At 40.5% G+C, this 13,781-nt stretch overlaps 1 protein-coding gene across 46 annotated transcripts in view; it reads right to left on the reverse strand.

Annotated features, from left to right (window-relative positions):
- RIMS2 (regulating synaptic membrane exocytosis 2) overlaps positions 1-13,781 on the reverse strand; it is a 462,822-nt gene that overhangs the window by 66,915 nt on the left and 382,126 nt on the right. For 29 of the 46 annotated variants that reach the window (XM_083822296.1, XM_083822280.1, XM_083822285.1 and 26 more), the window contains one exon: positions 5,946-6,118. The exons of 15 other annotated variants lie outside the window; for them this stretch is intronic. In XM_083822296.1, the coding sequence (XP_083678422.1) occupies positions 5,946-6,118 (173 nt within the window). Of the gene's footprint in view, positions 1-4,698; positions 5,905-5,945; positions 6,119-13,781 lie in introns of those variants that run through there. 2 more of the 46 variants (XM_083822300.1, XM_083822295.1) reach the window with 2 other exon arrangements.

Here is a 13,781-nt window from a genome sequence, read left to right on the forward strand (position 1 = left end):
CAGCTGTTTATACACATTGATAAGATCTCCCCTGGCTTCCCCTCCCCCCCCCCCCCCTTTTTTTTTTTACTCCCAAGTTGTAGAAACATGCTTTAACATATCCCTTTATAATGTAGAACAGAACACCTAGTCTTGCTCTCATCATTTCTGCAAGTACTGTCACATATCCTTTCTCCTTTTCATCTCTGAATTAATTGAACAATTAAATGCATTGTTTAAAATACCCAATCTCCTGTTTTCAATTCCATTTCAAACACTTTCCAAACAACTATCTTTCACCTCTTGCATTCAGTTGAAACTACACCTGCCAAAGTTTTTAATGATTTCTTAAGATTTTGAAAGTATACTGGTCTCTCCTTTGCCTTGCTACAATTAACCATTTTCTGAAAAGTTATCCTCCCTGAGTTTCCATACTGCATCACACCTCAGATTTGCCCTTTCTCTAATCTTTCATTCAACGTGTGCTCTAGTATATCTTCATTTTCTGCCCAACCAGTTGACTGTGATGGCCCCACAGGACTAGATCAGTATCTCCTATATTGCTATCCCTAAATTAGCATCCCTTCATTAACAGTATGTCAAAATATTACCCCCTCTGCAGTAAAAACTCCCTCTCTTCTCCCCTGCCTGTACTAAAACTTCTTCGTTTGGTACCTCCTCATGAATCACTAATCTCAACTCAGCATCACTAAATTCAGTATTTCCTTCCAAGACCTCTCATCTGCTTCTTCTCCCAGCCATGTGAACCATGCCTGTCATTCAGGCCTGCTCTTCGGGCAGCCCTTTTAATTCAAGCTTCAAATTAGGCCCATATTTTTGTGACTTACAAGTACTTTCCATTTCACATCTCTACCTCTTCTGTCCATCCACAAAGCTAATTGTTGTATCCACTCTCTCACATTTCATATGTCATTTATTTTTTCTCCACTTCTGGCAATTTACCTAACCTAAGCCCATTCCAGGACACTGTAGGAAAGATAAGTTTCATAGCCTTTCAATTTGGCTGCACAACCTTTCCCTGTGCATCAGTACAAAGGTACACTTTTCTTTATCCAGCTGTACATAAGTTGTCTTTGTTTTCCAGTATTTAAGTTCCTTATCCCTTATATCTTCTCCCATTCAAGACTGAAAGATCAGCTCCTGCTGCTGATCTGACTTGCCCCATCATCCACGTGTGGTGTTTTTAGTAAGCAACTCATGGTTTTTCCCCCGTGAATCTAATGCTTGAAAAGAGCTCTCCAGGAGCATTCACAAAACGATCTTATTTTCTTTCTTCCAATCTCCCCTTAGTGCTCCCTGTTGTCAAGATGTCCCCAGCCCTGTATTGTCACTATCTCCTGTCATGTGAAACATTTCATAATTCTCTTGTGGTCCCCTCTCTGCACTTATATGTCATCTCATGATTTAGATTCCCTGTGCTTGGAACAGAGCCCGTATTTTTCTTCTGTATTTGAACAGCTTGTAATACAGTGAAATCCTGATCTCTTACTACAATTGTATATTGATATGAGAAAACAAAACTGTCTTCTTTATTAGAATTAATGTTTTGGATTCCTATTTAGAAAAACATTAAGAAAGGTTAAGATTTAGAGCAGTCAAAAAGATTTCCTGCAATTTATAAATATTCTGAATGCTCACACCATAGATCGAAGAGAGCTCTTTCTGTCCCTGGTATCATCAGGGAGCCTGAATAAGAAATATTGTCAGATAACTGTACATAAAGAATCCTTAAAGATTAAAACAAGGAAGCCTGATCCGTGCTTTGTGTTAACTAGCATGCCTTGCCAAGAAAAAACACAATTATGTTTTCACTGTACATCAACCATATGCCAATTTTTAGTTTTGCAAGGTTTAATGAAGGCAAAATCTGACTCTGCAGCTATTTCTGCCAAAAAAAGATTTATTGACTTATTGTACTCCAGTGCTCTAAAATCTAATGCAATTTATTGCACTAAAGTACTCTTTAAAATAGGCATGGGATGAACCCATGATGGATATCTGCTTTCTTGGTCATTTAAGTTACTTTGAACCCACCTATGATCTCAGCAGATTGAAGCCCCTAGTGTGGCTATTAGCATTATTCAGAAAATATATGCGTACAGTGCATGGTGACTTTGAAATGTACAACATGAAGAGGTATGATGTGTCCTTAACAAACACCTTTGATGATGGTGTGATTGAGAATAGCCCCTGTGTCTCCAAATTCCCCAGAGGAAAGGTGACTGATGTTCAACTAAAGATATACCTGTGACGTACAAATGTATGCTGAAAGTTCCCATTTGCACTATAGCTTTTTTTGGATACCCAAGATCTCAGGATCAGGGTAATAATTTACTGCTATTTTTTGCTCAATGAGATGGCTGCTTCGGTTCTGATGGGTACCTCAAATACCTATTGATATGGTTATTAATTAAAAGATGTTTTGTTGATTGCTTCATATTGGCGTTGGGCGTGAAAACATTTTTGGAAAGCTGCAGTTGTTAACTAGCAATAAGCAGTTTGTATCAGCACTTCAAGATACTTAATTCCACTAAGACTTCAATAAAACATTTGTACGTGCAGCTATCACACATCCCTAGTTTTAAAATACTTACTAATTATTAATAATTTTATGTAATGAATATTAGAAAAGATGTTTTTAATGAAATATGAACATGTTTTAAGTTGCCAAACAAACAAGCATAAGGCACTGCATTTATAACAATACTTAGGACCTATCCTGCCTTCAGTTTTGTCCACTGAATTCACTAGTCATTATATTTCAGTATGCTAATGATACAACACTATTTATATAATATATACATACATATATTCATATACATATATGTATATAGGAATCAATCTGTGCTTTTCAGCTTGTTTTCTACCCTAGAAGACTTTTTAGACACTACTAAAAAGGTCAGCACTTTGTGTACTATGGGAAATGATGGCGGATATAGAAACTTTCCTCACAACTTACATATCAAAAACAGGCAAAATGGGCTAAGTGGGTAAATAATACTAGGGACTGATTCCCATTTTGGGAGCCAAAATCTTACACAAACAAAAGTCACTGCACAGCAGCCACTTACTAATACCTTGTTTCTCTACCAAGAAGGGAGTCCTGACTTTTCTGCATTCCTAAAGGCAGACAGCAGCCACCAAACACAAGCTGGCATGGGGAAGAAGAAATTTCTTCTCAAATAGGAGTTTACTTTCTGTGAGTGGCAGCATTTTTGGCTGAAGACTAACCTGAGTGAAAGCTGAAAACCAGGAATAGGGCCATGCTTTCAAAGAGGGAGGACTTCCAGATCCCATTAAACTGGAAACTTAATGAGAGCTGGGAGAGACAAAGGTCTTTAAAACATCCTTTCCCACACTACCAAATGGTTTGCTTAGCAGTCCATGGAACAAATACGCCAAGGCAGTCTTAAAGACAGCTCTTTCTAAACAGCTGTTTTTTTCTGAGTTCAAAAATGTGCTCTCATGAGTGAAGGAATGATGGTAATCAATATATAAAATAAGTAGTATGGCTGTATTGCCCTATACCACCTCAGATGGAACACCACATAACTTGATTCTCTTTTTGTATCACCTTTGATCCATTCTACCACAGGTGAGTTGTTTTGGTTATTTCCATTTAGAAAAGTATTTCAGAACATTTTATGTGAGTAGTTATTTGTTTGAAATAAAAGAAGCAAGTCTCTGTGTGCTTGCATGTGCGGGTATGTACAGGTATGTACACATATATGTATGTAGCAAAGAAAGTGGAATGCAGCAGAGCACTTTATGATTACCCTACTATATATTAACACAGTTCTACAGGCTTCAGTTGTCTATAGGTACCAGCACTAGCAGGTAAAAGAAATGAGAGTTTCTGAAGAGTTTCAAAGATACTCAGCAAATCTCAAACTCTTTTTTTTTTTCTGATGAAGAGGGAAAGAACATCGCATTTCTCATAATGCAAGTTACATGGATTTTGCAATACAAAATGTCACTCACTTGCATTAGAAGTCATGGTTCAACAGAATTGTGGTAAAATGTGTAAATCTAGAACGCCATCTGATAAAACCAGAGCCAATTGTGCTGAAATGTTTCTGGACGCAATACAACAGAAGAGCTACATAACCCCTCCACCATACAGCAACCCATGGCAGCTAATCAAGTGAAGTGGAAGAAAACAAAAAAACTCTTTGTTTATCCACGTCAACTGTCAATCAATACACACATTTATCAGCCCACATGAAGAGGGTAATAAAAAAAAAAATCCTAATTCTCTTCTTTAGTACTGACACAAGTAAAAAGTAAAGATGGTTTTGATATTGATGAAATATCACTCAACAAAAGATTTTTCCCTGAAACAATAATTCAAGCAGGGAATCTAAAGAGGCATCTTATAATTTCTATTGTTTATTATAGTCAAACCCAAACTCTAGTCTAAACCAATTTAAAAAATAACATGCTGTAGTTACATGCAAAATAATGAATCAAGTTAGTGTGCTGCATCATTTGGTATGCAGAACAAATTCCCTGAAGCTGAGAGTGAAACTTGTTTAAATATGAAAGCATCACGGTTGAAAGCAAAAGAAGCTGCACAAAACAGACAATAAACTAAGCAAAGGAAAGGAAAGAAAAAAAAAAGGGGGGAAGGCAAGCAAGGTCCAGTTACAGCAAGAAGACTACGTCTATAGATCTACAGAAAATAGAAATACGTTTTACCTGTCATCCTCTTTCCCCTCCTCTGCTTGGTCTTCTTGAGCTTTTTCATCTTGCCCTGATCCTTTGATTTCTTCCTTATCACAGTTCTCTGCCACCTCTTGCCCTTCCCCTTTTTCGTTAATTTCTTGCTCCTTTGCTTTTTCCTCCTCCTCCTCTTTTTCCTCTTCCTCAGGAAATATTTCATCTTGTTCGTCCCCTTCCAACCCCCCCTCTTTTTTTTCCTCTATATCCCTTGTCCTTCTGAAGTCAACAAAAATTGAAAGAGGCATGCAAAAGGAAAAAAAGAAAAGAATGCAGTAAAGTTAGGGTCACAGAGATGAGCATGCGTGAACTCACAAGAAAGGAAAAATAAATGAAATAAAAGCTAAAAGATGGAAGTAGTCACAAGGTAAGTCATGCTGGCTAATCTTCCAGCCTACACTAGAGAAGCTTTAAATTGTGATATTTTCTCAGGACAGTCTCTAAGTCCCTCTTTGAACAGAAGTTTCATGGCAATACATCTCATTTAAAAAGGGATACATAACCATACGACAGAAACGATGTGGTCCCAACACTGCTCATATGAACAGACGTTCAAACAAACTTATCAAATGCATCCTCTCTCTCAAGAGGACACATTTTTGAGAATTCATACAAGTTGACACTGAATTTTGCTGACAGATGCAGGTGGGTTACACCTTCTGACAAGAACTATCTTTCATTCCTTCCACTGACTGTGCACAGGGTGCAGGCAAAGGAAATGCTGTGTTTTGCTCACAGATACACTGTGCACGTCTTGCTGAAGACTAATTCAGCAGAGGTATGCCTACAGTTGAATTGGACCAGGGTCTGCATTAGTATTAACTAAGACTTCTATAACAGTTCAGCAGCTCTAGTTTAAAAACTAAACTAAGATGCCTTTGACATAGCCAGCACAAAATTTGAGTTGAACTGTCTTTTCAGCCATGTTAAGTATTTTACACAACCGTTTTCAGAAAGTGCAAATGTAACTATGTCTAATGCCTGCTGACAGCATATGTTTGTTGTAGTGCATTCTAGCATAACTCAAGACACCAAAACTTTGCTAAAAACAAATACCATAAAGAATTCAAGAAGCATTAGATGAAGAAGACATTTAAACCAGTTTCTTGCAAATTCCCTGCAAATTCCAACTGAGGCAAAATATTATTTTCAAATACAAATACTGAAAAGTACTCAGTTACTTAAATCACACAGCTATGGTTGGCACCATAGCTCCCTGTGCTCACCTTATTTTCTTGTTTCCCCTTGGCCGCTCTGACTGGACAGACATGTAACTCGTGCTGCTGAAACGAGAAGCGCTGCTTGTCCGAGACACAGCCGAGACATCGCTGACGTCGCTGTCTGAGGACTTATTGGAAACATTGTCGGAGCCTCGCTGAGGATCCCGTCCCGACCGATACTGTAAGAGGAAAGGGAGAAAGACAGAGATGTTGTCAGCGGCACTACCACAAATCAGCTATGGAGCTGGTCCCTGACGGTATCTAAACTGCCCGTGTCATCAGACTGCCTGAATTTTTATAGTGAAGGTTTTAACTAATAGACAATAGTAATTATTTCTTGGTTCACATTATTTTTATTCTGCTTTGATATCCAATTCAAGTAATTAACTTCTTGGTTTCGTCTAGAAAGTAACTTGTACAAAACATCTAGCTCTCCCAAAGGTTTCACAAACCTGAGCAAAGACATCTAACCCATTGCAGAGTACTCTCACCGCTGTTTCACCAGTGCACAAAAGCAAAGCAGAGGGACTTAGTGACATGCCCACAACTGCTCAGCTCATGAAAGACTGACCGGGAGACAGAACACTCTTCATGCTGTCTACAAAAAGTGCATCTCTTTTGGGGCCTAGCCTATTTACAAAAACTTCTGGTTGACAAATGATAACACTTTTTTTTTTAAATTAAAGTAAACAGATAGTTGAGATTATCAAACTAAAAGACACTTGGTTGTAGCTCTTCAGACAAAACCCACAACCTTCTGAACTGCTGGGCTGAGAAATCCAAACGGATGTGAGAACGCAGGGATGGGACTAGGGATAACTTGTACTGATAACGAACAAATGCCTCAGAAATTCAGGAATGACAATAACGCTCCAGCTCACTGACCGTATACTCTCAACACTGAACTGGCAGGTGACTGACCATCAGCAGTAAGCCTACACAACGTTAAGCAGAGTTGTGAAGACGTACTCAAGTTAGATCTGAACAAAATATTATGGTTCTTTGTTCTTGTTATACCACTTAGCTCTAAATAAACACTAAATCTGTGCCACTCTGCATTGCACTATGTGATAAAGAATAAGCAACAGAAAGAGATTTTTCATTCTCCTCTTCATATACTGACATATCTGTGTACACAGCAATCTGATGGGTTCCTATTGATAACCTTTTCGGGAAAACAGCATTGCAGGACAGAATGTCAATGACCACCAGGTAATTGTTTGGCTGACTTCAAAAGAAGACAGCATGAGAAGATGTAAAGAACAGCACAGATCGTTTTCTCCCATTGATTTCTTTAAATCCCATCTGCAGAGAGGCTTGTGGAACTCTCAGGGGTAGCAACACTGGACCCAGGCCCTCTTTTACAGTTTTAAAATAACTGCCCTTCATGAAGTGCACAGACCATTTGTTTCTGCTCTCTTGCCACGAATAAGCAACACTGGGAAGTATCCTGAAAGAATGCACAGTGTTTCAGAACAGCATTTGAGTGCCTATTTACTATACGTGGATATTACAAGATAAGAGAAAATGCTCAAGCAGGTTACACTGTACACCAAGACAGCGACCAAGCATAGCCTGGGCTACACATTCACCTAAGACGGATGTAAATGTTGCAGCTGGCTTCCTGATCTATACTGATTTCCAGTATTTGTGTTCATTCACCCCCTCCTTTAAGTGTGAACCCCCAGCCTTTAAGTGTGGGAGTGCACTTAGCCAGCCACAAACTCACAGGGGATCTCTGTGATCACAACCTCTAAACGGTGTAATATTTACTGACGGTTTTTACTGAGCCCTGTCTGCCCCGTTCCCATAACTCTCCCTAGGAGAAGTCTGCACTGAAGGCAGGGGTATGAGTGTAGTTGTGTTGAAAGGTTTGAGTTGATTTAGCCTTAAACTACCAAGACTGGCAAGTACAGCCTGGGCTACCACCAGGCTCTATGGAAAAGGCACCACAGAGCCGCCTTAAGGCCTTCGGCACTTGTCTTGGCTCCCGAGCAGTCGTACTTGCTGGAGCCAGTGCTGGTTCCCACCAGAGCTGACACGCGGCCGCAGTGCTCGCCCTCACGGTGGCCAGACACGCCGCTGGCGCTACAGTCCTCATGTGGCTACTCTTTGGGGAAACAGGATAGACTGTAGTGTCGGCTGTAAGTCATTCATGGAATCGTTAATTACATTCCAATTAGGGGACAGATAATTACTTGCAGTGGTTCACAGAATGACGGAGCTCGGCCTGCAGATCCCACACTGAGCTTGCCAGGCAGGCAGTGGAAATGAGCCCTTCTAAATCAAATACGTGTATGTGACACGGAGCCACAAACGGTACCCGAACTGCACGAAGTCAATCTGAAGAGTCATGCTGCAGCACCCTAACCAGGCTCAAAAACCCATGGTTTTGATTTTGGCTGCTTCATTTCCTCACCTGCAGAACCTCAATTCTTAAAAACACATTGTTGGTAGAAACATATTTTATATGAAAAATCAGACATCTTGACAAATAAAACAACCTTATTGTATTTTTATTGTTTTTAAATGCTAGCACAGCAGTAATAACCTAGTGATATACAGTGAAGAATCACTACAGTAACAAAAGTAAGCTAAAAGTACGTAATTCTGGAAATGTGAGGGGAAACGCGATTATCAGGTCATTACCTTGCTTCTCTTTTCCCTGCTGTATGTAAGGGTACTTCCCACCAAATATTTTAGATCGGGTCAGAGGGCACAGAAATATTATTAGACCCTTACCATTTCAGGATGCTTTAGATTTGAAATTTTGGAACGTACTTCTTTTCATTAAATATTCATGTATTAATATTTTAAATATTTATATTTAAAAGCCCTACTAAATATTTACACAATATCTTAGTTACAGTCGCACATCTGGTAACTGCCTACCAAAGTAACATCTACATCGTGAAATTGAATTGTCTGTCTTATTGGATACCTCAGTAAAATACCAGATATCTGCAACTCATCCATAAACTTGGCTCCAAATTGCTCTTTATCCTGCTGGTGCCTATCCCCTACAGTCTACTTTTGACCTTATATCTAACTTAATTTTGTCCAGGAAGCAGATTATAATATAAATGCATTGCACATTAGTGTTTCAGAAAGTGCAGCACAGAAGACAAAAGGAAACACATTGCTTGTCTGACAGAAGCCATGTTGGTATTTTAGTTTTATATTTGCTTCTGAAATTGCAATTTAATATAAGGCAGTTTCCAAAGTGCTACTTTGCTCTCTGCCTCAAAAGCAAAATGGCATTTATGTTGTGTGAATATTGTTTTTTATAAAGTATCAAGTCTCATGTTGTGTATACTGACTGTAAAATGCAACTCTTTTTGCACAACTTTGCACAATTCTTTCTTCAGTTTTTGTGTGGCCAAAGTTGCCCAAAGGCTTTACATCTTCATGCATTTCATATAGTTCCTTGTTTTCATTCCTCTGAGTCTCAATTTTTTTTTTTTATTTTTATTTTTTTCTAAATGTCACCAACTGTACAAGATCAAGTGTTAGACTGGAAAGGCCATTCATCATTAACCAAGTGCCATCCAACCACTGCATCTGAAACAGTGCCACCATTTCGCGTCCAGCTCCCCTGCTGTCCCTACGCCCTGTGCTGCGGCACCCTGCAGGGTCACCGCCATCCCCACAGCTGGCTGCTGGCTGCAGTAGCACCCGGGTTTGGGCCACCAGATCCAGCAACTCCCCTCTGTGCCTCAGTTTCCCTCAGAAGAAAATATGGTATGGAGACAGCAAGGGAGCCTCATCTGCTCCCCTGATTCGGGCCAAATGGTCTGGTCTATGGTGAAGCGTACCTGGCTACAGTGAAGGCTAATTAAATACCATTTCTTTATTTTTATTTTTTTCAATAGCCACTGCTGCAGGAAAACTATCTCCTGACTTTTGCCATGCTGGAAATATATATCTCTTTTATTTCAATAGGGTGAAATTTTCATTTTCAACCCAATCGAGGCTCATATAATATAGCCAGGATTCCAGACTGACGCATAACACAGTAAAAGTTCCCGGCCTCCTCTAGATGTCTCAGGCTTTCTGCAAGCAGAGGGCCTGATGTAAAGTCACTGGTGTTTTTAAAAGTAAGATGATTTTGTCTTATTTTGCTGCATTGAAGAAAACGATAAATTTCATGGTAACAAATTCTACCAAACAAGTTTTAAAGTTCCTTAAAACCTTTTCCTCTGCAGTAATAAAATCATTTGTTGGAACAAATAACAAAGTGAAAGTTTGGTGCTCGTGCCAATACTTTGTAACTGCAATGGACTATTTTCCTGCAGTGATGAATTCAAGATTATTGCAGCTGAAAAACAAATATGTGCTCTGTTTCCCAGCACAGCCACCTCTGCAAGCCTTCCGACCTCTCTGTGAACTGCCCCGGTGTGACTCACAGGCCACATGGAGCTACAACTGCTCTCCTACTTATTTCTTGAAAGAAACCGTTTTGGAACTTCTAATTCAAAGGGAGTTTGTAATTGTTTCATGTTACTTTTATCTATTGTTACCAGTCTTCCATTACAGACTATACAGTTATGCAGTTTCCAGGCAATTGAAATTGTCAGTGATTTCCAACTGTTTTTCTATTTTATTTTATTTTATTTTATTTTTTATAATCTACTCATCAGTTTTTATTTGCTAGCATTTACACAGGGACGTATAAATCTGGTCAATGTTTCTACTGATCAAAATGTTGGGAAGCTGTCTCAGACAATTGTCCATTGTGCTACCACAACAGACTAAAGAACCACTCTGGACTGTTTCAATAGTCCCTTGCCTTGCTGACAAAAGCTTTGGAGCAGCCAGAGCACAGCAATTGTATGAAATGTTCTGTAATTCTAACTGGAGCTTCTGGTTCAAGTTTGTAGCTCTGAAAGGCATTGCAAATGTTAGTTACCATGCTTCATTTGAAGGAATGTTGTTACATTGTTTTAATGTCCTTTGCTGATGGCTGCTTAATGAAGTATTCCATTAGAAATAAAACCGAACACTTATAAATGTAACATTACATTTATATAAGAGGCTCTAAAATCATTTTTACAAAATCTACAAATTACCATGCAGCGAGAATGTAAGTTTATCTGTATCTTGCATATGCACAAACCCGAGATGCAGGCTGTGCTGAAGCTGCCCTCGCACGCAATGGATTCATCCTTAGCTACCTCAGTAACCAGCGCTTGCATCTGTCAGTCCGCCAGGCTCCATCAAGGCAGAGCACAGCACAGCTCGCCCTGTTAGCCTCCGCCAGCCCCGCTGGAGCCAGCAGCTGCACACGGCAGCCCTCAGTCCCTCAGGAGGCTCGAAGGCTGACCGGGGAGCTCAGTTCCTGCACTGCCCCAGCATTCGGCGTACGGTAAGTGCAGCGGTTGCCCCGGACTTTTCCATGTGGAGCTGCAACCAGTTCTAGCTCTGACCCATTCCTGGCTGCCCATCCCAACTTCTGCCTTTCAGTCCTGAGTCCTGTCCTTCCTGCCTCCTTTTCACTGCTAATTCTTGAATGCTGCTTCCCCAGCCCTACCTCTTTGGCCCTGCTCCAACCCTGCCTCCCCTTCAGCCGTTTCTAGCTTTGCACTGGCCACCCTGTGGTCCCCTGGCCCTGGCCCTGCTGTGCCTCTCTTGGCATTCTCAGCTTGCGGTGGCATAAAAGAGAGAGCTACACGCGGTGTCGCTACTCGTGAGCAGTACGGTGCCTCAACCAGCAGGCCGAGGTGGACGTACTGGGGCTCCCTGGGGAGGCACTGAGCTATAGTTCCCGGTGCCTCATTCCTCATCCGACGTATTTTCCCCATTATTCAGAACATTTCAGTCCAGTTCTACCTTTAATAGAAAGATTTGGCTGTAACCTGATTTACAAATCCCACCTCCTAAACCATCCTAATCTCCTTTCAACGAAGTTAGGCCACTAACTGAAATGCACTGATAAAAAGAAAAAAAAAAGTATGTCTGTACTTCTATCTAATAACGGAAAAATAGTACCTCAAAATTTCCATGTCTCTCCCTCAGTGGTTTGGTGCCACCTATTCACTTATTTCACTAACTGATGCTCATGCATACGCTCTTAATAAGGAGGTCCTAAAACCTAGAAACCTAAAAATCTCGAGAGCTTGACTTCACTACGGGGCTAAGCCATGTTGCAAACCACATCCTACTGCCAAATCAGTAAATGAAAACTGAGCAATGAAAAACGTCAAGCAAGCCAGCGGCGGGCCATAGCAGCAAAGAAAGGTAGCCTGGGCTGTATTAACTGCAGCGTAACTGATGCATTAGCAGCAGATCAAGGGGATCGCCATATACTCAGCACACATTAGACCATGTCTCAAATATTGCATTCATTATTGGGAGGCCGCTTACAAGAAAGACATCAATAACAGTCTCAAGTTTTGCAAGGGAAGGTTTAGATTGCACATTAGGAAGAATTTCCTTATGGAAGAGGTGATCAAGCATTCGAACAGGCTGCTCAGGGAAGTGGGGGAGTCTCCATCCGTGGAGGTATTTAAGAGCCATGTGGACACGGGACTAAGGGGCATGGACATGGTAGGTCAGGTTGATGGTTGGACTTGATGATTTTGGATTTCCTCCAACCTAGAGGATTCCATAATTGTAAACTGGAGTGAGTTTAGCAGAGGGCCATGAGATGGCTGGGGGTGGAGCACTTGCCCAGGGAGGAGAGCTGGGGTGGTGAGGGTGAGGGCGACCTGGGTTTGTTCTGCCTGCAGGAGGGCAGATTTGGGCAAACCTAGCACCAGCCTGCCAGACCATACAGGGAGGATGTCAGAAAGACAGAGCCAAGCTAGTCACAGATACAAAGAGAGACAGTTTTACTATTGTGGCAGTGAAGCAGTGGATCAGGTTGAACAGAAAGGTAGTGCAGTCTTCATCCTTGAACGTTTACAAGACCTGTCTGGAAAAAGACCTGAGCAACCTGGACTGATCTCCTTTGACTCTGTCTTGAGCCAGAGGTTGGACAAGACAGCTCCTCATGTCCCCTCCAACCCAAATTTCTCTGTCATTGTAGGGGTCAAGATGACCCTGGAGCTGAAGAAGAAACTGCAAGGGCAGCAGTAACACAGAAGCCACTAGCCTACTACTGTCTAAGGAGAACTGAAAATCAAGAGAGGGGTAATCTGGAGGCAAACCAAAACAAAAGACAAGAAAAGTTGTCTGCTTCACGTATTCTGATTTATGGTGTATTTTTTAAAGAATTCCATAAATGTACAATATAAAATAAATATAGCAGAACAATAGCAAATGTTCTGGGATTACACTGAGGGGAACTTACAGGACCTGCAAATATTCAGTACAGTAAAAAGCAGTGAGACAGCTCTTAAAAAGCATTTGGGTCCCTAAAGGAGCTTAAGAATTAATTTGCCTGCAAGTTTTTCTGCCTACAAAAGGTCTGTTCCTGCAGTCAGTTTCAAAAAAATTAAGCAGTCTCTTGTTCTTCTGTTCTGTTTCATACAATCTGATGTTAGGAAGATCAAGACAACCTCTAGTTTCAGCTGCACTGATATCTGCTCCAAAATCAAGATGTTATTGATGCAGAGTTCATTCACAAAGATAGCTTCGTCCAGTCTAGGGAACTAACTGTTCTTACTTAATCTTACTTTAAGTCAGGACCAAATTTTATTAATTTTGAAAGGAGAAGGCATTGTAAACTTTCTGCTGGGATATATGAAGTTACCACATTATTGCAAAGACACTGTCCAAAATCCCGCCCCACCAATGAAAAATACAACATTTAAAAAAAAAAAAAAAAAAGTTGTTTAAGGTAAAATAAAAGGTAAGTAAAACAACACAGCAACAATTCAATGCATCAACTGTAAAAACTCA

This window comes from Anser anser (genome assembly GCF_964211835.1).
Source record: "Anser anser genome assembly, chromosome: 2".
Classification (NCBI taxonomy): domain Eukaryota; kingdom Metazoa; phylum Chordata; class Aves; order Anseriformes; family Anatidae; genus Anser; species Anser anser.